This window comes from Cheilinus undulatus, linkage group 4, assembly GCF_018320785.1.
Source record: "Cheilinus undulatus linkage group 4, ASM1832078v1, whole genome shotgun sequence".
NCBI lineage: Eukaryota > Metazoa > Chordata > Actinopteri > Labriformes > Labridae > Cheilinus > Cheilinus undulatus.
In genome coordinates this window covers 45896398-45922873 of record NC_054868.1, presented here as the reverse complement: position 1 = coordinate 45922873, position 26476 = coordinate 45896398, and the positions used below count along the sequence as shown (strand labels likewise).

At 38.1% G+C, this 26476-nt stretch overlaps 1 protein-coding gene across 2 annotated transcripts in view; it reads left to right on the top strand.

Moving 5' to 3' along the window:
* LOC121508082 (proto-oncogene vav-like) overlaps nucleotides 1-26476 on the top strand; it is a 55472-nt gene that overhangs the window by 3745 nt on the left and 25251 nt on the right. The window contains exons 1-4 of one of the 2 annotated variants that reach the window (XM_041784585.1): nucleotides 12568-12701; nucleotides 13619-13714; nucleotides 13813-13929; nucleotides 22798-22914. In XM_041784585.1, the coding sequence (XP_041640519.1) occupies nucleotides 13628-13714; nucleotides 13813-13929; nucleotides 22798-22914 (321 nt within the window). In that variant the 5' untranslated portion in view covers nucleotides 12568-12701; nucleotides 13619-13627. Of the gene's footprint in view, nucleotides 1-12567; nucleotides 12702-13618; nucleotides 13715-13812; nucleotides 13930-22797; nucleotides 22915-26476 lie in introns of those variants that run through there. The other variant, XM_041784586.1, reaches the window with a different exon arrangement.

Genomic DNA, 26476 nt, shown 5'->3' with positions numbered 1-26476 from the left:
AAAGCATGTCATTCTACTGTTTACAGAAAACGCAATGAGGCCTACAAAGAACAGAGCACAGTACCCACAGTTAAACATGTTGGATGTTCAAGGATGTTTTGTGGTTGTTTTGCTGCCTCTGGCACTGGGTGCCTTGACTGTGTACAAGGAAACAGGAACTCTGGAGACTATCAAGAGATTTTGGGCTGCGATGTAGGGCCTAGTGTCAGAAAGCTGGGTCTGCATCAGAGGTCATTGTGTAAGATTATGTCCATTTTGGCTTTTTTCTTCTGCTTTTTATCAATCAATCAATCAATCAAACTTTATTTATAAAGCGCTTTTCATACATGACATGTAACTCAAAGTGCTGTACATGGACAAATTAAAAACATTCCCTCAAACCCACCCACCCCCACCTTTTGCGTAATATAGACAATTAGAGTCATTCCCTCACACCCACACACCCGCAACCACCCTACAGACAACAGTTACATGTGCACCCACTTACACCCACTCACACACACTGTTTCACAAACACACACAAAAATAGTGGACATTAGGCTGAGTACAAGAGGCTGAGTACAGATGAACCAGTTGAGAAAGCGCCATCAGAGGGGCCGTCTGCACCAGGAGCAGCGAGTCACCCACAGCTACAGGACACCGACGCAGGACCCAGAGGAGGGATGAGGCAGAGACACCAAACCTCCACCAGGAACCCACGAGACAGACCCCTGCAGCCATAGCCGACCACCGCTCCCGGTGCAGAGGGCTCCCCCAGAGGAAACACTGGAGATCCTAAAAATGATAAAAGGATAAAAATAAGTAAAACCTCAGTACAAATAAAACCTAAGAACTAAAATATAAAATAGCATAACTAAGAAATTAAGGTAGGAAAAGAATAAAATTCATAAATAAATACAGATTGAAGGCCTAAAATAAATAAATATCATAAATGAAATAGATAAATATTAATCAAAAGCTAAGCTAAAAAGGTGTGTCTTGAGCCTGCTCTTAAAAACATGAACGTTCTCTGCGGCCCTGAGCTCCTCTGGCAGGCTGTTCCATAGACGAGGGCCGTAGTGCTGGAAAGACGCCTCGCCATGAGTGTGTGTCCTGACTTTGGGAATGACTAAGAGCCTGCTGCCAGAGGAGCGCAGGGTCGGCGAGGGTTCATAAGGTAAAAGCAGTTCTGAAAGATAAGAAGGCCCAAGACCATTAAGACATTTAAAAACCAGTAAAAGAACTTTAAAATTGATCCTAAAACACGGGAGCCAATGCAGTGATTCTAAAACCGTGTAATGTGGGCCGCCCTCTGGTCCTAGTCAGGACACGTGCTGCTGAATTTTGGAGTAACTGTAGACCTGAAATATTCTTTTGGGAAGACCAGAGAGCAGGGCATTACAGTAGTCTATCCGACTAGTGATAAAAGCATGCATCAGCGTCTCCGTGTTGGCTTGAGAGAGAATGGGGCGGACTCTGGCGATGTTCTTTAGATGATAAAAACCTATTTTTGTTACATTCTTAATGTGTGGAATAAAAGTCAGCTCAGAGTCAAAAATTACACCCAGGTTTTTCACTTGTGATGATGGATTAAAAGACAGTGCTTGTAGTTTGGGTAAAATTTTCTCTCTCAAGGCCTCAGGACCAATGACTAAAACCTCAGTTTTGTCCTGGTTAAGCTGGAGAAAGTTTTCTGCCATCCAGGATTTGATATCTAAAATGCAGTTAAAAAGAGCATCCATTGGCCTGGTGTCATCAGGAGACATGGAGATGTAAAGCTGTGTATCATCAGCATAACTGTGGAAGTTGATTCCATGTCTCCTGATGACACCGCCAAGAGGGAGCATGTACAGGTTAAAAAGCACAGGACCTAAAATCGAACCCTGGGGCACACCACATGTGATTTTATGGACTTTGGAGGAGCATGTGTCTACACTCACCATGAATGTTCTGTCTGTGAGGTAGGAAGTAAACCATTTGTGTACAGTACCAGAGAGGCCGACCAGATGTTTGAGTCTATTTAAAAGAATAGTGTGGTCTACTGTATCGAAGGCAGCACTTAGATCCAGCAGAACCAACACCGTCACCTTTTGTGAATCATAATTTAATCTAAAATCATTTAAAATCTTTGTCAAGGCCGTCTCTGTACTGTGGTTTACCCTAAAACCAGACTGACATTCTTCATGAATACCATGTGTGTCTAAAAAATAATTCAGCTGAATAAAAACATGTTTCTCTAAAATTTTACTTAAAAATGGTAAGTTAGACACTGGTCTGTAATTGTTAAAGTCATTAAAATCTAAATTGCTCTTCTTCAACAGAGGCCTCACCACTGCCGCTTTAAAGGCAGCGGGAAAGACCCCCGTCTGAAGTGAACAGTTCATCATGTTTAAAAGCTCATCTCTAAAAGATCCATAAAATGACTTAAAAAATGAGGTTGGAATTGGATCTAAAAGACATGTGGTGGGCTTCACTGAGGAGAAAACTTCATCAAGCATCTCAGCATTAACCAGGACAAAACTGTCCAGTGTTTCCTCTGGTAAAGATAAAAACTCAGACGTGTTAAAAGCAGAGGTTCGGCTGGATAAAATATCACATCTGATAGTGTCAATCTTTCCCCCGAAGTGGGCTGCAAACTCCTCACAGAGAGTGTTTGTGGGGGTTATTTGAAGTTGAATAAAATCAGGGTTAAAAAGATGGTCAATGGTGGAGAAGAGAACTTTTGGGTTATTTTTATGGTTTGTGATTATTTTAGCAAAGTATGAATTTCTGGCATTTCTGACTGCAAAATTGTAGGCTTTTAGATGTTCATTGTATATTTGAAAATTTACTGTTATTTTACTTTTCCTCCATTTTCTTTCTGCCGCTCTGCAGGTTCTTTTCAGTTTTTGACTTCATTTCTCCATGGGGCTATAGGCTTAGGCGAGCCTTTTTCAATTTAAGTGGAGCAACTGAATTAAGTGCGTATTGAAGTCTACTGGTAAAATTATCAACGATAAAATCACAGGGGCAGGTAAAACAACTGGAGGATATTTTCTAAAACTTGAATAAAATTTGCAGCCACTTCAGGGGTCAGATGACGCTTCCTCACAGTTCTCACAGAGGTCTCCGCTGGATAAAAAGCGGTGATATTAAAAACACACAGTAGTGGTCAGAGACAGCCAAGTCAACAACAGACGACACACTGGTGGACAGGCCATAGGTGATGACCAGGTCCAGAGTGTGTCCTCTGTTGTGAGTTGGCTGCATGACGTGCTGAGTAAAATCCATATAGTTAAGAATATTTAAAAATTCACTTGCAACAGGGTCTAAAATGTTATCTATGTGCAGGTTAAAATCACCGATTAAAATAATCATATTGTAAGAATTGTGTAAAATTGATAAAAACTCTGAAAACTGTGGGATAAAAAGACTGCACCTTTTTGGTGGTCTGTACACTGTCACACATAAAATTGTAGGGTTGTTAAAAACAATAGAGTGGTATTCAAAACTTGTGTAATGTTCAAATAAAATAGGTTTGGTTGGCAAAGTGTTTGTACTAATAGAAGCAGTGCCACCTCCCCTTTTACCACTCCTAGTTGAAAATACAAACTTAAAATCAGGTGGGGAGGCCTCAGTGAGAACAACTGGTGCATCTGCACCCAGCCATGTTTCAGTTAAAAATAAGCAGTCAAGTTTGTGCTCTAAAATCAGGTCATTTATAATAAAAGTCTTGTTCAGCAGAGAGCGGACGTTTAAGAGGGCCATGTTTATGGTAAGGGGGGGCTGATTAACTGCTTTTTAGTGTTGTTCAAATGCACATAAATGAAATAAACATGTGAATACCAAAAACACTTGTAATTGCAACAATTTCTGGGAAAAATGGTGTATTTCCAGGAAAAATTTCAGGGGTGCCAATACTTCCGTCCATGACTGTAGCTGTTGAGGTTTTTAAATATACATTTCAGGGCTTTTTTCCAACTTCACAAACAAATCTCCATTTGTCCTCTTTGGCTGATCATTTCAGTCTCACATACATTCAAAACCATAGTCCTAGATCCTTTTCTGTCCTGATGATTTCATAAAACTTGAGAGTGAAATGAGAATTCCCTCTTTTTGAATTAGTCGAACTGGCCCTGTAATGCAGGAAATGAGCCTGCTTTACAACCGTCTCCTTTGTGAAGGCCTTGACTTCAGGATTAAGTAGTTGCAAACACACAGTGGCCTTTGTCACTGAGTCCTTCACCTCTCTGTGAGAGGGAAGTGTGACCAAAATATCAAAGTCCTGAGGGGTGTTGTTTATAATGGTAGTCATCTAAGAGCAGCGGCTCTCTATGTTGGGGAAAATAGATAAGTAGGATCATGATGTAATTCTTTATATACAACATTTTTATAGATGCGTGATTTTTCAGTACACCCATCTTGCTGACACTCCCTCACACACCATGACATATGTTTTATGAAGCAAAAGTGAATCATTAGCCAGAAATGTGTATCCATCCAACCAAGAGAAAGTAGACCTGTCCCTTCACTCCCACAAAACCACTATTAGCTCTTTACATGCAAAACACTTATTACGGGTCAGCTCACCTGTGTTTGCTGTCCTGACAGCCCTCCGCCTCACTGATAGTATTGTCCTCATTTAGGGGGCGGAGCTGGGAGCAGGAAGCGGAAAGGCGGTGTTTCTTATCAGCGCGCTGAAGGCGGGGCAGAACGCTCTGACGAAATAGGTCTTTCTTTGGCTTCACCTGCAGGAAACAGTAGAAGAGCCAAGTAGTGTGCAGCTGATGATTGTGGTGTTCTTATTCTGAAGAGACTTGACTGCTGCTCTGTGTCTCTGTGTGATCATAATCTTGTGATGATAAAGCTATGCAGACTATATGGTCTCACCAAGTCCATAGACGACCCCAGGGAGTATTTCCGGCTTACTCTGCGCTTCACTTGAACATCTGAGAGAGTAAGAAGGGACATTTAAATTGAATAGTTTGACATTTTAGAGAAAATGCATGTTGATTATTATTGCTGAGTTGAAGAAGTGATGATCCATACCACTGCCTTGTCCATCTGTTAAATAAGGAGCTGAAAAACAACAAAATTCAACATTTTTATTAGTGAGTTGCATGGGTTCTGGTAGACTTGAACATTTTAATTAAGTCGTGATGATAGGGCTTCACTGGTGTATCAGCTGAATGTCAGTATCGGCTAATATTGGCCCATCTCTACATAATGAGGCATGATGCCAGCAGCCGATCTGTATCTGTTGCTGCACATCAATTTAAAGCTGGCAAGCTAGTACACTGAAAAGGTAATCAGGGATGAGGTTGATTATAGGGTAGAAGTATAGTCATGTGCTTAAGTTCTAAGCATGTGGGGTGCTAAGGAATCATAACAGGGCCTGATGTGCCTCAACCCAGGACTGGAGAGGGAGGGGGGCAGCTTGAGTCAAGCTCGATACATCTCGACACAGATGCATGTCACTTGGCAGCCAAGGTCAAGCTCAACGGCATTTCTTTTGACCTCCCCCCCCTAGTGTTCCCTTGAATTTCCCACGGGATTAATAAAGTATCTATTTATCTGTCTACACCTGGAGACTGCCTGCACCAGCAGCACAACAAGCAGCTTGTGGTCACTCCACTCACCCAAACAGTACCCTAGGAAGTGCTTTCTTCTTTTTTTAACAAATTATCATAATAAATGACTCAATAAAATGATCAATAGAATTTCACTAAAGTAATCTAAGTTTCCCTTTTGGGGTTAAAGTGTAAACTCTAAACTTGTCTTTAAAGGTGCATGGGGAATAACACTGTATTTTTATTGTACTGAATATCAATGTTAAGTACAAAGTTTTCTTTTGTTAAATCAGGGGTTCTCAAAAGCTGTAAAGTCAGGACTCACCAACACTTCTTTAATGAGAAAATGCAACCAAAGTTGCTCACATTTTTCAATCATAACTAGATGTTTTAAGGAAAAATGAGGTAGTTTAAACTTGAGATGAAGCAAAAGGTGTGATGGAATAAAGCAATATACATATCCTTCAAAATAAAAGTACAAAGACTTTTTGCCTCATATTTCTTTCCAGGCATACTTCTATGACCTAGTGAAAATGGCTCTGCAACCCTCTTTTAGGTATGGATCCACCACTTGAGCATAAAGGATTTAAACCAACACTATCAAAGGATAATTGTAGTTAAAATTATTTTTTGTCACTTGGGCCAAATTCTGAAACTTATTTTAGTTTTTGTTCACAAATAACTTCAATGTGCTAGGTCAGCTGGCACGCAAATTATCCAGTGAAATATTTCTAAATCTGCTGCATCTCTCCAACCAGCCTGTCCTGTCCAGTAACAGTCCAGCACTAACATTTTAGTGTGTTCTAGACTCCTTAATGGAAACTAAACTTACTTTTTGACAGAGTTTTTATCACCAGATCTGTTTTTAGCCAATTTTACTGCCATATTCCCAGAGGTGGAAAATGTATATGGCTTTGTAGTCAAGTAAAAGTACAGTTACTCTGGTCAAAATTAACTGAATTCAAAGTAAAATCTACTTAAGTAAAAGTAAAAAGTATTTAACTTGAAGTTTACTTTTAGTAATGAGTACTGAGTAGCTACCAAAGAGTTGTACAGTAAAATAGGATTTTTTTTAAGGGCAAAAACAGTAAGAGATTATATCTTCACCCAGGTTGTTCAGGTAAAGTCACACCTCTATAATAAAGTAAAATACACAGCAAAAATGACAGTGTTAATTACTCATATAGAGTTAAATTTAAAACTTTAAAAGTGTATATATTGGTCCACACTACATTTAGTTAAACTACAGCTTTAAAGTGTTGAGTATTTCACAGTATGACAGAGCTGTATCTTGAATATGTGGCAAGGTGGGTCTCCTCTGGCAAGAACAAAGCAGAGAGTTAAGCTCGAAGCAAGGTAATTCAGATGAAGACACACTATGCATCTTATAGGAACCCCTAAAGTCAAGGGTGGGGATGCTAACTTGGTGGATAACTTCACTCGTGGTGCAAATGTGTCTCACATCAAAAACAACAACAATCCACCATAAACATGAGCAAAGGAACCCCTGCAGGGGCCGCTGTATAACAGGCAACATCCAAAGACAAATACATCTTAACACTCGGCCCGAGGGCATGAGGGAGAACAACAGCTGTCTTGGGATGTGATGTAGAATCATGCCCTCTCTATGTGCTACTGTGTAGTCAGCAGAGGTGGAAAAAGTAAGAGTATAGTACTCAAGTAAAAGTACAGTTACTCTGGTTAAAACACATTTAAGTAGAAGTAAAAGTACAGATTTCAAAATTGACTCAAAAAAGTTCAAGTACCTAAAAACACTGTTCAGTTACAGTAATTTCAGTAAATGTAATTAGTTTCTTTCCACCCCTGCATCCTTCTAATAAAAAAAAAAAAATCAACTCGTATTTTTAGTCGCAGCACTGGTGGATGAAATTAATACTGATCAGGTCTAGGATATGACTGTTTTGCCACGTATCTGTGAAGATTTTCAGTCATCTAGGTCATAGTTATTCAAGGCTTTATCCAAAAGAAAAGTAAACTTGGTTAAAATTCTTAAGGATGTCTCACATATTCACCGAAAGGCTTCTAGAGGAAGAGGGGGAGAGGTGAAACATCTTTAAGAATTTCAACCAAGTCCAGTTGCCTTTTGGAACAAGTTTCACCATAGAGCTACTTAAATACGTGCATTACATACTAAAAATCAGCAGATGTAGCAACTAAACTCTTCAAGAACTTTTAAAAACTCTTGGTAAAGGCCCCAGTCATTTATAAAACTGAGTTTTAGGCTATTTTGATAACCGTGATTAATATAAAGACAGTTTGAATATAGGTCTATTGTGCATGTGCATGAGTGTCACCAGAGTGTGGGTCCAGTCTCTGTCGCTGTCTCGAAAGCTGACTGAGGATGGTTTCTCTGTGAGCTGCGTCTTCTATCCCTGCATCCTTCAGCTCCCCATCAGTCACATTCAGTAAACCCTGGAGAGAGAAAGCAGATGACAACAATGGATATTAAGGACGAAACAGACTGCATTGCAACACAAAAGAAAAAGCAGGCATCGAGAAGCACTCTCAGATGCTTTATTTGCACGTTCACATACCTCCAGACCATAGTATTCACTCTCTAATGTTTTGGTGTACTGGGACAGGCCGATCTGTCTCAGCCACCAGGCGATGGAGCGATTATTCATATCTGAAGCTAGAAGGAGATAATAATTACATTCCAACACACATGTACACACTTGTTTGGACATGTTTTATTCTTCAAGAGTTACTGAGAAAAGAACATAAAGTAAAAAAATCAGGTTAGTTAAAAAAAAAAAAAACCCAACCAACTAGACTCACAAACAGAGGGCTCCTGTATTATTTGCCTTGAAATAGCTCCAGTATGTAACACCTACCTGCGCACAGAATCCACCAAGGCACACTGGGATATCACTCCTCTCTCCTCTTCTAGGATATTTAGTTCATTATGCGCCTTTCTTCCCTGTTTTCCCTCTTTTCTTCACAGCTGCTCCCATCTAAGTCTCAAACTGTGTTTTTAATTCTCTCACTTTCTGTTTGTGGTTACAGCACGAGCCCGCTCCCCATCAAACCTGCAGGGTCACTCAAAAAGCCAATCAGATTGTACAGTGGGCTCACAGTACCCCACTGACAGCAGCAAATCAGAGCACAGGAATTAGCATGAGCTCTCAGGAGGTGGAGAGTGCAAACCCAGGCATGTCATGACAGAGAGGAAGAGTTAAGAAAAACAAGAGGGGGGGTATGAAAATGTGAGGCTGTTAAAGCAGCTGTCAACATGTCAAGTCAGAGACAGGCATGCATGCTCAGAGGTGTGTGTGGCAACCTGCCTCCTCAGGTGATCTGTCAGCAGATACAGTATCTGGAGGAAGACGTGATGCGTACAAGGCTGACACCTAGTGTTGAATTAGAGTAGCACAGCTGCAGTTAAAGGGGTATTTCGTAAAGTCATACACTTTAACTGCATAAATCCTTAAAAATGAGGGGAAATATGGATGCACTGTAGTCATAAAAGAGGATTAGCAGCAGTTAAGTCAAAATTTACAGCAGAGTCGTGACTCAGATGATACTAAGTTTTGACTAAGGCTGTCAGCAGTACTGCATTAATCACAATTAAGGTCCATAATTAGTGCATTGATTATGTTTTAATTGCGATGAATCACTGTCCCTTTTAGCACACTTTGGTTCAGCCACTGCAGTGTCTATCTGCAGCAACAGCATTGTAGAAGAAGTATACAATGTCTCATTTCACTTTTAAAAACTCTCAGACAGCACAGCAGACAAGTCAAAAGTTATCTGCACCTTGTGATTTCAAAAATTTATCCTTTTGTATTTCCCTTTTCCTTTTCAATCCATAACAGGTTCCTTTGTCCTTGGTTTAAATCCCATTATAATCTTCAATCAAACTAAATTAGCAACAAAATTCTGACCTTATCACCTTATGTCTGAATGATTTGGGAGTAAAAATCCAGACCTATCTGGCCCTGTGTGAAAAAGTAATTGCCCCCTGAACCTAATAACTAGTTGTGCAACCTTTTGCAGGAATAACCAAAATCAAGTGTTTATGATAACTGGTGATGAGTCTTTTGCATCACTGTTGAGGAATTTTTGCCCACTCTTCTTCACAGAATTGTTTAAACTCAGCCATATTGGAGGATTTTCAAGCGTGAACTGCCCGTTTAAGGTCACACCACAGCATCTCAGTTGGATTTAAGACCAGAATTTGACTTGGCCACTCCAAAACCCTTACTTTGTTTTTCTTGAGCCATTCAGAGGTGGACTTGCAGGTGTATTTCGGGTTGTTGTCCTGCTGCATAAACCAAGAGCTCTTGAGCTTGAGGTCATGAACTGATGGCCAGACGTTGGCCTTCAGGATTTTCTGGTAGACATCAATCACAGCAAGTGGTCCAGGTCCTGAAGCAGCAAAGCAGTCCCAGACCATCACACTGTCACCACCATGTTTGACTGTTGGCATGATGTTCTTTTTGTCAAATGCTGTCATTTTTACACCAGATGTAACAGCCGCACACCGTCCAAAAAGTTCAACTTTTGTCTGGTCAGAATATTTCTTGGGGATCATCAAGATGTTTCTTGGCAAATGTGAGACAAGTCTTTGTGTTCTTTTCTGTCAGCAGTGGTTTTGGCCTTGGAACTCTCCTATGGATGCCATTTTTGCCCAGTTTCTTTCTTATGGTTGAGTCATGAACTCTGACCTTAACTTAGGCCAGTGAGGCCTGCAGTTCTTTGGATGTTGTTCTGGGTTCTCATGTGGCCTCCTGGATGAGTCGTTGTTGCACTCTTGGAGTCATTTTGGTTGGCTGACCACTCCTGGGAAGGTTCACCACTGTTCCCAGTTTTCTCCATTTGTGGATAATGGCTCTGACTGTGGTTTGCTGGAGTTCCAAAGCCTTGGAAATATCTTTGTAACCTTTTCCAAACTGATAGATTTCAATCACTTTGTTTCTCATTTGTTCTTGAATTTCTTTGGATCGTGGCATGATGCGTTTCTTTTTGAGATCTTGTAGCCTACTTCACTTTGTCTGACAGCTTCTATTTAAGTAATTTCTTGATTCAATAGGTAATCAGGCCTGGATGTGGCCGTGAAATTGAACCCAGCTTTTCAAAGACTGTGATTAATCACAGTTAACTCATGATTTAACGGGGGGGAGGGGGGGGTACTTTTTCACATAGGGCAAGATAGGTTTGTACTTTTCCCCCCTTAAAAATTCTAAATAATCATTCAAACACTGCATTTTGTATTTACTTGGGGTTTCTTTGTGAAATATAAAAATTGGTTTGATGATCTGAAAAATTTAAGTGTGATAAATATGCGAAAAAGTCAAGAATCAGAAAGGTGGCAAATACTTTTTCACGGCACTGTAAGTGATTGCATAAATATTTACCCCCTTTAAAATGACTGAACTAATTCAACAGAGGTCCAGCCAATTGGTGCTCACCAGTCAAAGCTTTATGGGAGAGTGGCAAAGAGAAAGCCACTGTTGAAGAAAACTTACATTAAATCTTGGCTAGTTTTCCTAAAGACACGTGGGAGACTCCATGGTCAAGTGGAAGAAAATTCTTTGGTCTGATGTGATCAAAGTGGTGCTTTTTGGCCATCAGAGAAGACAGTATGTTTGGCTGACACCAAACACTGCACATCACTACAATCACACCATCACCACTGTGAAGCACGGTGGTGGCAGCATCATGCTGTGGGGATGCTGCCTACCTTGTAAAGGTAGAGGTTAAAATGAATGTGGTAAAATATTGGAAAATCCTTGAAGAAAACCTGCAAGAAAACAATGGCCTGGGAGATTAAAAAAAAAAAAAAACTAGAAAAAAAAAGTCATAAAATCAATATAAAGGTAAAACATCCAAGTGGGTGAACACTTTGGATAGGCCCTGTCTGTTTGTGGACAGAAGTATGCAGACCTTTTACTGGCCTAAATTGTTACAAACACGTTACTAAGATAGTTCTACTGAAGAGTCATAATCTGAATGCTCTCGCTGTATGAGGAGTTAAATTAATCATTATCTCTACCCATATTAGTCTGACTATTTAGGTCTTGTGTAAACTTTAAGCAGTCATCTTTAAATATGTGATACACTCTCACATATTTATTGTTTAAACTTTAAAGAACAATGTTTATGTCTACATTGAATTTGTGTGTAATGGATGTACTCTCTAAAGATGCCTGCAGTTAATTTTAGTAAACTGACTTTGATAAATATATGTTTCACAGCTGTGTTCTTATTTTACATCAAAACTTGATGGCTTCCTGTCATCACTATTTAAACACTTTGATTGATCGATTGAGACCATAGGGTTTTATTTTGAGGCTTTCCACATATGTCCACGTAGAAGTTTTGAGGCAACAATTGCACCCACAGCCCAGTGAAAGCCCCACTGCTGCTGTCAGTGTCCAAGCAGCTTCTCCATTATTCATTTAGCTGGATTTTTCCTTAAATTGCATCATGACATCTACCTGTCTCCAACTAGTCTGCTCTCTGGTTTTAAGCCTCATGGCATAAAGGGAATCTGGGTTGGTGCAGACTACAGAAATGTTGGGCCTTTTTTTAGTTATGTTGCCCAAGATGCTGCAACAGGTTTTCTGTTTCTTGTGTAATTTTTTAAAAATTGTTTTAGTGGCGTATAAAGTAGATAAAAAAAATCTCTGATTTTTTAATATATTCCACTTATTTATTTTACCTCTAAAGGTTTATTAAACGCACATTATGCACAGGGGGACCTCCCTCTAATAAGATTATTTTGTCGATTTAGAAGTTTGTTGTGGGCTGCCAGGTGTATTTGTATGTTGCTGCATGTCTATTTCACACATATAAATGTGTCTTCTACTCCAGGCCTGCATATAAAGCCCCACCTCACATAAATATAATGCTATGGTTTTGTCAACCTGAACCTCTCATGGCTGCAGCAGCACAGCAACAGCTTTGTGTGTCTGTGTGTGCGTGTTTGTGTAAATGAGTGTGAATGCGTCTGTGTGAGGGTGCGTCAGAGGAAAAAGGAAGTTGCGGGATGAAGTTTAAAGCATTCGACACAGTGCAGAACACTTTGCAGAACACCCACCACGGAAGAAAGGCAGAACAAGAGCACTGGTCTGACAATGAGATAATGAGAGGAAGGCAGAGGGGTGAACAACGAGAAAGACGACATAATACTAAGAGTACAAACTGAAGGTGAGTGTTGATGCCATCCTACACTGATGTATTGTTAATAAACGTCTAAGATTTAAAGAAGAACAGCGGCCTTTTTGATTCATTTAATGCATTACAGAGCTAGGAATGCTAGGAATAAATGAAACAAAAAAGTGAGGATGATTGCTCGTTTTTCACTCTCGGCCAGCTGATCTGACTTTTCACTTCAAATTTTTAACTTGAAGGAAAAAATAGGTTAAATCTTGACAAAGTTAAGTTAAATGCTACTGTAATCCATAGAGAAGTTGGCTAAAAGGTCATGCTTGAAGAGCATTTTTGTCAAGGCTGGTGGTTGGAAATGTCTATTTTTGATGCCTTTTGCGTACATGTTTCAACAGGATAAAATTGGTATTATTGTCTTGATAGATCGTGTGGAAGAGAACGAATGCTTAAAAAAAGCTCCAAAACTTCAGACAATTCATTTACCTTAACTGAGATACTGAAATATTGCAGTGTTTTTGAGTTATTTGGACAGTGAGCAGGATTTTACTTACATGCTCTTGTAGTTTAAACAGGATTTACCATATATGTGGTCCCTAGGCCTTCTATTTTTTGTCCCTATGGTTCTGAAATGTGCATTGCTATCATATGATTCTCTAGTATTGATGTTTAAACTCTGGTATTGCTTATCCCCATATAAAACATTCCTTTTCCAATCATTGTGAACTCTATAAATGATGTAAAACATGCTGGTTTTTGCTTTAACGCTGCTAACTCATGACTGATTATCAGGATTGCTTTAGCGCTTCAAAATCAGCTCCAGTGATTTACCTGTGGGTGTTAGAGAACAATAGTCATCACAGGTTACTTGAGGTCGTGCACAGCAGGAGTAATATGATGTAACAGAAATCATGCCTTAATTCTCATTTATATCTAAAATTTTATTTTTTGTTCTTCAGAAAACAAAGATGGAGTTGTGGCGGCAGTGTGCAATGTGGCTGATCGACTGTCGAGTTCTTCCTGACAACCACCGGGTCACATGTGAAGGCGCTCAGGTAAACCAGCTGTCATACAGACTCACATACACGCACATGGACCCACGGCCTATTTCCTCTGTTTAATACCCTGTTTGTTGCGTGTGCTGGTGTCCCAGGTGTGTGACCTGGCTCAAGCTCTGAGAGACGGTGTGCTGCTCTGCCAGTTGCTCAACAACCTGCTTCCTCAGGCCGTCAACCTGAGAGAGATCAACCTGCGCCCACAGATGTCCCAGGTAACACACTCGCACAGACACCTTTTTCCTGCTGCATTTCCATAAGACATTTCCATAGAGACCAGGAGGCAGCACTGAGGCCCCTGGACTTATATGGAAATTCTGTGATTTTTATCTGGCGATATCGGGGAAATGAGTGCAGAGAGTGACGAAGAAGAACATTAGTCAGAGGGAAACAACCATAACACGTTCTGAATGCAAAACTTTTAAATCACTGTTTTAAAAGCTGTAAATGATTTGATTTCTTACAAAATATCCTCTTATTCTAAAACGTCCAGAAATGACTGCCAGTTTAACAGTCATCTTGTGGCATTTCTCCAGCGCCCATCAAAATAGGAAATTCAGAGGTCTGTCACTATGTCTTATAGCTGTATTGATTTGCTTTTAATTGATCAGCAACTAAAACTAAAGAAATCTTGATTAATACAGAAGTTCATTGAGGAGAAATAACTATAGATTTTATTTAATGCCATTTTGCAGTGATAATAAGGAGTTATCAGTCCTTTTTCTCAAGATTTTCACTTACTGTCAAATCCAAAATATAAGTCACTCCAATATAAAAGCTGGACTCTATTTTTTCTGTTGTTTTAGTTTACAAACAATGAGGCTTGTTGGTGGATAAAACTCATGCCGAGGCTGGTTGAAAGACATGCAAAAACTCTGCTCTTGTTCTTGTTTTGATAAAACAAAGTTGCGGTATAACTGCTGCTGTAGCTACATCAGAGCTAATCGTTCCACCAGCGGTCATTGCATATACCAGCTTACATTACAACAAAACACCAGCAGTAACTATATAAACTCCTGAAGCAGGTCAGGGAAAGATTGAAAACATCTTTACTGCCATGAAAAGAATTCAGTGCTCTTCTTTGCTCTTTCTCGGTAAAGAAATGTGGTCTAGTTCTAATAAAACTGCTGCTTTACTACAGCTACATTCAAGCTAATCGCTACACTGACAGCAACCATTACTACCAGTTTGTAGTACAACTAAACCCCACCTTTAGCTACCATCTTTTCTCCTCAAATGATGCTGATAAGTCCAGTCCGTTCTCAGACTAGGCACGTTTGTTTCAGATTGGAGCTTTGCAAGATCAATCTGCCTGATGACAGACATGGAATCTGGCCACTCTTTTAGTACCATCTGTTTTCTCAGTATGGAGTTTGTCCATCTACAAGCAGAAGTAGGGAAGTTCAGCTCTCATCTTGTGGTGATTGTTGAGAGACAGACTCACAGCTCAGTATACCCTACTCTGTCTGCCACTTGTTGTCCTTACTGAGAAGTGTTTTCAGTCAAACCATCTCTTCACGATGTTTACTAATTAAATGGTTTTCAATTTCTTTGACCTAATGAGGGAGAAAAGCAGTCAAACACTGCCGACTTGGTCTGTGTCATTACATATTTCCAGCGTATTCTGAGCAGTGAAGCAGCCGCTTGCAAAACACAATGATTGAGGTGAATTTTTTTAGTCACAGTAGCTTTCGTGCAGTGTGTGATGGTGGCAGCTGCACACACACACACACACACACACACACATGTAAAAACATCACATGCCCTTTGTGCTGGCATATAAATTGGCCTGGTAGATAAACTGCAATTTTTAGATGGGAAAACAATGTATTAAAAGAAGGGCTGGGCAGTAGATTGAAATTTTGATTAAGTCGCAACATGGCCTGCTGCAAACCTCAAATTTCAGAAGCTGCAATATTTCTTTAACCTGAAATGTTTATCAGAATACCAGTTTAATACCTTTTTTGCAGCAGAGATGTTATGCTCGGCACATGATGTAAACCTATGAGTGTCTTTTTTTTTCAAGTAGTGTACAAAATATCGTACTTTCCTTATTTCTGTATGTTTTCTTAATTGAAACAAGAATGACATAAAAATAATCATTCCCTTCAACACAACAATTCATATCAAATTTGCAATATGAGTAAATATAATCACAATTTCATTTTTTTCTAGGGGTGTCAAGATTAATCGAGTCAATTACAATTAATCAAGGCCCACAATTAGTGTACTCATTATTTTTTTAATCGCTTTTAATCACATGCTTTATTGTCCCCTTCAAAACACTTTAGTTAAGGAACGTCAGTGTCTCCCTGCAGCCACAGTGACATAAAATAAGTCCACCACTGCTCCTCAATGTCTCATTTCACTTTTTTAATGCTCTCTTATTTCATTTTCAATCTATAACAAGTTCCTTTTTCTGTGGTTAAGTTCATGTTAGAATCTTTGATCTACCAATAAAAGCAGGTTTGTATCCAAACAGGATATCAATTACCCTTAGTTTAAAACTTTAGAAAAGAAGACCCAAAAATACATTGAATTGCAATGTTGGGAAAGAATATCGCACTTAGATTTCCTCCTAATCATTAAGCCCTTATTAAAAGTGCAGCTCTCTAAAAGTAATGATACCTAGGTAATGCTTGGATGTTGAGATTAGCTGCCATCTGCTTGTTAATAATGACTTTTTGAAAAAAAGATTCTGGGTTATGACCTTTGTCTTTTCAGTCGCTGATAGATTTAGAGTTAGTGAAATGATACCAGACTCCTCCGTATGCAGACCACACAGGGGGGCCCCGTTTTGAGTTTTTTTTTCTTCTTCTTTCTCTCTATCTGCATATCAGGCCAACATTTGTATGATGAATATGATCTAGGTAATGTATAAACAACATTAACCAAATATAAACTTTACCTGGGCTTCATACATTTGTAAACGAACCCTTAAGATATCTATTTTTGGAGATCAGTGCCATCCGTGATCAATAAAGTGCGCTGTGTCCCCTTGCTCTGCTTCTCTCTCTCTCCTGCTCACTGACGCACTCTCACAGAGACTCTCAAGTCTGTCCCCTAAATTCACCTGTTGTTCTTCATCCTCTCTTGTCAAACGCCAGCTTCTGTCATTGCTTAATTAGTAAATTTATGATAAAAGTCTGTACATTTCCCGCGCTGTTGCTGATCAGAAATTAATAAACATCGAACTTCCTCACCCCAGTCAGCTGTTTTAAAATCAGCTCGCATATGAAAACAGATAATGACGTTGTATATTTTGAGATTGCCTAATAAAAGAAAGGTTACTGATGATAACACTAAAGCAGAAACATGGAGGAAGAGAAAGAAGCAAAAAGGATGAGCTGCTGTGTGTATGAGGAAAGGAGAGGGGTGCAGGGGTGTGTGAGGGCAAGATGAGATGATTTAGGTTTGTTTTATTTTGAAGAAAAGACATGAATAAAGAAGAAGAAAACATATTGCATAAAGCAGGTAGCTTATAAATTTGGTATAATGTTATGATGAAAATAATAGAGTTGTGACCATTTTCAAAATAAAAATGTATAAAATTACTTACAATTTCAAGCAATGTAAACATTGTATCTCTCTGAAAACCCAATAAAAAAGTAAAAATAGATAAAGATATTATCTCCATTTTTGCAACAAGGAATATCAACACTAAAAGCAATGATCATTTTATGACTTTTTTACAGATAAGGGTTTTGCTGAAAAATACAGGTCTGTGGTGTTATTTGCTACCCTTTGTTACCCTTGATGACTTGATGACTTTATTGCAAAATACACTGAATTTTTTGTCTTTCTAATAATATATATGGAGTTATTTAAAGATAGTTTTGTGAGAGCAATGTTCAGTGTCACCTGTTTTACTCCTTTAAGACAAGTTTATACCGGTTTCAAAGGTCCCCAAAACATGCTTGTGAAGGTTGTTGCTGAAGAAACACTCCAGTATTGGATTTGTGCATGTCTAAACACCCGTTTGTTTAAGACCTGCTCAGAATGAGCTGTTTCTGTGTCTGTAGCTTTAAATGTTACTGAGCTGTCTGACTCCGCCCCTGACCCCACCCCTCTCAGGAAATGGATGTAGCTTAATGGATGTGGCTCTTCTCCTGATTGGATCAGTAGAGGAGGGCAGGACTTCTTCCAAGCTTGGAGGGCCAACCGAACCTGGGGGCGGGGCTAACTCCCCACATGGCATCATGAGGGGGAAATCTGAGAACGGCTTGTTTCAGCACACATTTTCTGAAAGGTGAAGAAGGGGGGTGGAAGGGTTCTGATTGTGCAGGTTACATTGATCATACTTGCTGTGTAACCGTACCATAACAGGTGCAGGCGTCCTCTGCACAAACACAAGCATCCAGATTCATTTGGTGAATTCTGTCCATATCTGGAAAACTAATGCTGAGTGTGAGGGGGGATGATGAAGGTCAGCCAAAAGGAAACATCTTTTAACACACTAAGACTGCAAAATAAAAACTTTCAAAAGTACCTCTTTTAAATCTCTAAGAGCTGCATCTGAGAAGTAGACAGGAAAATGCAAAGGAATGCACAAAAATGCTGGATTATTAAAACAGATTCTATAATATTTCCTCAAATGTATGCATTTATTGGAAGATTGGATAAAAATCACTTCTTTTTAAAGCAGATGTTTAATACTTGACATGTAGTTATGAACCTAATCTGCATAAGAAGACAGTTATCACTTTAGTTTCCAGTTGAAGGGTAATGTAATATGGCACAAAGACTGTGAAACAGCTATGTAAAAATATAGATGTTATATTGTTATATTTCCAGTCATCAGTTTGTTTCTGTTGGATCGGGTAGTTCCATGGTAACTGCACTCAGCAAAAATATCTTGTAACATAGTCATGCATAAGAGAAATGCTGTATCACATTACCATTTCTACATAAATGCTGATGAAATAACATGTAAATCAGTGATCTGGACAGCTGCTCGTAAATGGATTGTGTTACAGCCTGACAGACCAAGGCTAGCTGTTTTGGTTAAGCTAAACTCAGGTGTAGTAATAATGCAGTGTTAATCAGACAAATGTGACACTGGCAGCAATCTGTTCTAACTCTAGGGGGAAAAAAAGCAATGGGCAGATTCCTTTAAAGCATCTAACTTATTCTTAAGTAGATGATCTTGTTGCATGGATCATGGACCAACTTTTTCCCACGGATTATTAGTAGGGAGGATGAGAGTGAAATAGGAGGTTAGATATGTTAAAGACAAAGGCTGAGACAGCGTTACAAAGAAAGAGTTGGATTGACACATGGTTGACCAAGACATCTTGAGGGAAGTCCTTGAGTTGTGTCTGAAAGGACTCACCGTGATGTCCTAAAACGGGTTGTGAGCGTGTATGCAGAAGTTCATATTCTTTGTCACGTGTGTATGAAACTCTGGGAAATCCTGTATGGTCAAGCAGTGTGAAGAAACATCCTGTGACTGACTTAAAAAAACGGGGTCTAGTCTGACGTGCACTCACATGCACTGTGCTCTTACAATAAACTCTCAAACATAATCACGTACAATGAATCATGAGTTAACCATTAGTTTGTGAAAAATCCTTCCAGAGCCATGTGCTAGGCACAGCAGTATCAGTTAGAAGTCACCATTTCCCCTTTTTCTCAATTTAGAGTTCTGCATTTCCCACTGCTGAGCAGACAGACGCACAGAAAGAGCAAGCGACAGCAGCTGGTTCAGGAAGTTAAGTAAAACCAAAAATGTCTGGCCAACATGTCACTTGCTCTGTGAGCTCTGCTCTCTGTGGTTTCTTGTGTAGTTATATTTACTGTAAGTCAAAAAAGCCGACCCTTCACGTTGCATCTTTTATCAGACATTATTTATGTGTTGATTCATTTCTGTTCCTATTTATGTGGTCTGAGTACAGATGAACACTTCAGTTAGTATGATGCTTCCTCAGAAGGAAATTTGAAGAAACAAGGAAATACAGTAAATATGAAGAGATGACAAAAATAAATGAAATATGTTAATGATGTTTACTGTACATGGTTGTGTTTTACATGTGGTTCTTAGGCAATGTAGGAAATGGATAGAATAATGCAGTTTAAATGTAGATTGTTGTTTTTTACTGTTGTTTTTATTAATTAAATCTACTTTAAAAGAAGCTTGATTTGTCCAGCACTGGAGTGCAAGAGAGAAATTTCCCCTATCCTATCATACTGTCATGTATTACATTACATATTGTATCATACTGACTGAACTTTATCAGATGTTCTTGAATTAGTTGCATATGTTGTATTGTTCTTTCATACTTCCATACATAACTTACTGGGTGAAAGGTAGGGGAAGAACATACAAAACAATCACAAATCCCATTTTTTTGCTTCAAAAGAAAGCGATCAGGCTCATAAACGGATTATGAGCAGAATGAGTGAAAATTGAGAACCAGCAAACAAAATATTTATAAATCTACAGGCTCTCAAATTTTGTGAACTTGTAGATTTGAGAATAGCCTCACTGATGTACAAAGCATACAATAAGATGTTACCAGACTGTATCCAGAGGTTGTTTCAGATTAGAGAATGTGAGTATGAACTGAGGGGGAGCAGTATGTTCACAAAAACAGAGCAGAGCAAATGTTAAATTAAGATGTGTTTCAGTGTATGGAGTTAGTCTGTGGAATGGATTAGAAACAGAAATGAAAGAATGAAAAACACACAGTAGGCTAAAAACAATATTTAAACAAAAGATGATTGTAAAGTACCGAACTATGGTATGAGCACATAATGTGTCTGAGATTTTGGATAGACAAAGGGTCTATATATGATGAATATGTTTTTAGTTGTGTTTATCTTAATTTTTTATATAAATCTAAAGGAAGCTGAGTAAAAGATGAATATGAAAAGGGGTGGTGAAATAAGCGAAGGCTTCAGCATACACCTTTTCGGTCCTGTTTTGTTATTTCTTTATGTTGATTGGTGTTAATGCGGAAATAGTATTAACTCAACGTTTGTTTGCTTTTTCATTTTCACTTTACTAGTTTAATTGAGTCTGCTTGTTTAAAATGACCATAATAAACTAAACTAGAAAAATGAAACCAGGAAAGCCTCATGAAGGTTAAGAATGGTACCGTATCATACTAATCAAATCTCACTACAACTTATTGTATCACACTGTGACTGAACGGAACATATCAAACCATATAAAATCCTACCGTATCAATTTAAAATGTACTGTATCTTATCATTGTGTTATGTATCATATTGGATTAATCCCGTCTTACTGTAACTAATTGTATAATACTGATTGTATCAAATAGTATCATATTTGAACTATTCTGTCATATTGAATAAAATCATATTGAATTGTACCATCTCAAATGGCTCCGTACTATATTCATACTTTATGGTATCCTATTGTATTGTTTCGTATCTTATCATAGGTTATTGTATTGTATTGTATCAATCTTATGATATCATAACTATTGCATCATATTATATTGTGTGAAATCATAATAATAATACCATATCAAATTGTATCATATCATATCATATCTCAAATAATGGATCCCTTACAAACAGGAAAATGTGTACTGAGGAAACGCTCTCTTAAAATTCAGAATGAGGAAACACTGGAAGTTAGGTTAAAATCTTGACATAAAGTGACAGTAAACAGAAAACAGAATAAGAGGATACTAAAATAAGAATAAAAACAATCAAATATAGCTTAATAAAACTTTATAAAATAAGTTTGAACACAAAAGGAGAATTAGGTAAATTGTGATAAGAGGATAAACTACTAAATGGCAATCCTGAAATTAAAATAGAGTGAAATAAAACCTAAAACACACAAAAAAATAAGATGATAAACTAAATATTACTTGAAACATTGGAGAGCAGGTGGCCTAGTAGTTAAAGGTGCTCCCCATGTATGCATTAACATACAAAAACAAAAACATTAACATTAGTTGCTGCCCCCAGTAATAAAAAGATGCCTCACCGTATGTTTAAGTTCTAACTCTGGGTACTGTTAACAGTACCCAGAGTCTGGTATCATACTGTATCATACCATATGGTATTGAATCAAATTATATTATATCATGCTGTATCAAATGGTGCTTCCCGGTCAGGGCCTTTCTGTGTGGAGTTTGCATGTTCTCCCCGTGCATGTCTGGGTTCTCTCTGGGCACTCCAACCTCCAACAATGGGTAACAATAACTCAAAAGGACATTTTTTTGTGTGCCGACTCTTCAGTGTCCTTGTAAGTCTTTGTTGGTCATGCACCCTAAGAGGGTGGAACATTCGAGTGTGCTCCTATTTTGCTCTTTATGGTATCATACTGTATTTTCTATTGTATCATATCGTCTCATATCATAAACTGTAAAATACATGAAAGTCCACTTGACTTTAATGGAGTTTTTTGCAAACTCCAGCTGAGCTTTTGTGTGTTTTGCACTAAGGAGAGGCTTCTGTCCAGCCTCTCTGCCATAAAGCCCAGATCGATGGAGGGCTGCAGTGATAGTTGTCCCTCTGAAACTTTGTCCCATCCCCACACAGAATCTCTGAAGCTCAGTTAGAGTGACCATTGGGTTCTTGATCACCTCTCTTACTAAGGCCTTTTTCCCTGATTGCTCAGTTTGGCTAGGCCACCAGCTCCTGGAAGAGTCCTGGTTGTGTTAGAATCATGGAGGCCACTGTGCTCTTGGGAACCTCCAGTGCTGCAGAAATTTTTTGTAGCCTTCCCCAGATCTGTGCTTCACAAAACCCTGTCTCTGAGCTCTGCAGGCAGTTCCCATGACCTCATGGCTTGGTTTTTGCTCTGATATGCATTGTCAGCTGTGAGGCCTTCTGTAGGGAGGTGTGAGCCTTTCTGAATAAAAGGATTTACAGTCAGCTGTGCTAATTTTTTGATCAGCAGATCTGATTTCTTCCAATAACTAAATCTGTCATCAACCCTTGAGGAAATAATCAGTGTTGTTGCTTGTGGTTCTGTTTGCTTTAGAACATCAGATAGGTTCATTGAAATTGGTTTCAGCCTGTTTCAAATCCAGTGAAAACGTCCTCAAAGAACCTTTCAGTGAAAGTGATCCAATGTTTGTTCTCCTTTTTGTTTTAAGTTCCTGTGTCTGAAGAACATCCGGATGTTTCTGGGAGTTTGTCAGGAGAAGTTTCGTCTGAAGAAGAGTGAGCTGTTTGAAGCCTTCGACCTGTTTGATGTCCGAGACTTTGGAAAGGTATCAACACTTTATTTAACTGTCTGTCTGTCCGTCCGTCCATTTATCTACCTGTCCATCCGCTTGTCTATCTATCTACCTGTCTGTCTGCCTGTCTATCTTTGTGTATCTATTGTAATTTAGTACAGTAATCACGCCTCCTACATCGGGTGAGCACAGTGCACTCATCCTCTAGTCATTACGGTATTAGATGTGTGAACTGGGTGCTCACTGCAGCTTGCAGACACCCACATACCCCTGACAGGAAGTACTTTGATGATTTTCTGCATGAAGCGTCTGAGTAAACGAATGAATTCAGTGTTTCACAGTAAACTTTCACTTTCGATGCCCTTCTGCTAGCAGACCTTGGTGAGAAATATGCAGATTTGTAAAGACACCTGTTTGCTAGGTTTTTAAAGGGGGACCTGTTTCTTTAATGAATGCACAAAGAGCAGACCTCAACCCAAAAGTGGAGCATTTTTGCATTTGTTGTCTTTGTTTAGATAGCAGCGTTTTACAGTTACTGAGCTTCTTGTTTCACTTCACTACTTCCAGTCAGTCATCCATAAAATAGAATGCACACACAAGTCTAGTTATGGTGGAGAAATAATGGAGATACCTGGGTAAATAATTCAGACGTTTCACTTAAGTTATTAAAATACCACCCTGAAAATACTCCATGGTGAATCTAAATCCTGCAAGTCAAATGTGAGCCCTTAAAAATGAGTCCATTCATGTGTTTCTTTCTCTGAACTTCTCCTATAGATTTTCACTTCCTGTTACGACTCTCGCCCTTCTCTGTCCGGTGTGAAAGACGAGAACAAAACTGAAACATCAGTTGTGCAAACTCAGAATTCTGTCCCTAAATGTGGACAGTTTATGTGATTTACAGCCAAGATATGATGGCAGACTGCTTGTTTCAGCTCTGTCCAAAAGAGAGCCAACTCTTTTGTTTGATTTTTTTTTAGTTTTTAGTAAAACACTAGTCAAAAATTAGATCACATTTTTAAACCAAGTATAAGTACTAATTTTTTTGGGTACTTTTACGGACAGACGCAAATCGGATTTTTAATAATATTTTACAGTTCTTAAGATTATTTTGAAAACACATATTGTTTCATCACCTCCTCTGTTGACAGTTTAGTAGTTCATAGTTTACCTTAACTTTGATTTATGTTAAAATATCACCAGACATAAATCCAACTTTGCCCATCTGCTCAAATAATGAGAGGCTCATATCATGCTGTTAAATAAAATCCAGTGCTGTATCAGCAGAGTTTTATGAGTATGAGCTGGAGTACTTAGGCTTAGTTTCAGCACTAGGGATGGAAAATTATACGATTTTATTGATATCAAAGCCATTTTCGATTCTTTTTATCAATTCAGTTCTTTAGCTATTCCTTCCTATGAATTTTCCTTTTTGAATCAATAGACTACATAGGTTTTTACTGTTAACAACTCAAATTTTATTGAGTCTCTTTTTCTCTGAACACTGAACAAGAAGTACCCCCCTCCAGGGAGATTCAATGACAGGCACACTTCAATTACTGCTATAATAAACAGTTTTGATAAGTGTTTCAGAGGAGAACGTGCTAAAATATACAAAAGTTAGCTTTTTTTTGTTGGAAATGTCTCAGTTAAAACAGCTGCTCTCTGGATCTTCAGTCTCTGAACCTGAATTAGAAAACAAAACTACTGCTTATTTTCTTTAAAAGATAAAATCTTGAAATAATTATAACCCTAATCTCTGGATCCTAGATGTCTGGATGTAAAAAATAAATTAATATCTTGTACAAAATTAACAGCTCTTGTGCAAAAGATGCATGCCTTGCACGTCACACTGTTCATGCCATTTTTTTGAGAAATGAAGCCACACCTTTGACCGCTTTAGCCTGTTTTGTGACGTTTACTTCCTCGAGGTCTCTGTTCTTGTTTGTGCTGACTGCCTCTTGCGAGTTTTTTAAAGGTACATGGAAGTAAGGCATCTTTAAGGGAATCATTAGGATTAAATGAAAATGATGTTGATGGATTGAACCAATTGGCACCGTTTCTCAACTGAAACTGGTTCTTGATTTCCATCCCTGTTTGGCACAAAAGTGCTACTGTAATCAGTGCATCCCTATCAAAAATCCATTAAACTCTTTATTTTACTGTAGCCTGAGGTTGTCATAGTAACATAATTTTAAATATCTAAATGCCACTAAAATCAATTATATTAATAAAAGCTTTGATACCATAGTAACAGAAATAGAGGTCCAAGGTGAGCACAGTGCAAGGATTAGAATTTTAGATAGGCCCAAATAATTTTGGCTTGGCCAGTGAATATCAGAGATAAAAATGTTTTAATATCAGAGATTAAAACGGTTTAATATCAGAGATTAAAACGGGTTAATATCAGAGATTAAATCGTTTAATATAAGAGGTTTAAACGTGTAAATATCAGTGATTAAAAAGGTTTAATATCAAAGATTTAATGGTTTAATATCACAGATTAAAAAGGTTTAATATCAGAGATTCAAAAGGTTTAATATCAGAGATTAAAACATTTTAATATCACAGATTAAATTGTTTAATATCATTGATTAAAATGGTTTAATATCAGAGATTAATGGTTTTATATCAGAGATTAAAATGGTTTAATATCAGAGATTAAAACGGTTTAATATCAGAGATTAAATCGTTTAATATAAGAGGTTAAAACGTTTAAATATCAGTGATTAAAAAGGTTTAATATCAAAGATTTAATGGTTTAATATCACAGATTAAAAAGGTTTAATATGAGAGATTCAAAAGGTTTAATATGAGAGATTAAAACGTTTAAATATCACAGATTAAATTGTTTAATATCAGAGATTAAAATGGTTTAATATAAGAGATTAAATGGTTTTATATCAGATATTAACATGGTTTAATATCAGAGATTAAATGGTTTAATATCAGAGATTAAAACGGTTTAATATCAGAGATTAGACAGTTTAATACCAGAGATTAAAGCGGTTTAATATCAGAAATTAAAACGATTTAATATCAGAGATTTAAATGTTTTCATATCAGAGATTAAATTGTTTAATATCAGAGATTAAAAAGGTTTGATATCACAGATTAAAATGATGATAATCATCATTTGAAACAGAGTCAGCCATCTGCTTTAACTGCCTCGTATGCTGGGATGCTGGATAGAACTGTGGCTCACCAATTACTTTTAAAGCTGTTTCTCCAGATGATTCTTTTAAAAAAATTAATAGTATAGAGCAGGGTTATTATAGGTGACCAAAACTAACAGAGTAACAAAAGCTAAGATGTAAAATGTTTTCAACTGCAACAAAGATTCACCAAAAAACGATGGCTAACTGAAACTCTAATGTGTACTTACAAAACTAGCTGAAATTGAATATAATTACTAGGGCTGGGCAATTAATCCAAATTTAGATTAAATCGCAGTGTGTCCTACTGTGCACCCATCATGCCTTGTGCCTACCGTACAAGACTGTGGTAACTTTTCCTCCACCATATCTGCTGCCACAAGCCTGATTGTCTCAGCTTTTGTGGTTAACTGATGCTGCTGTTGAAAATCAAGCTTTGG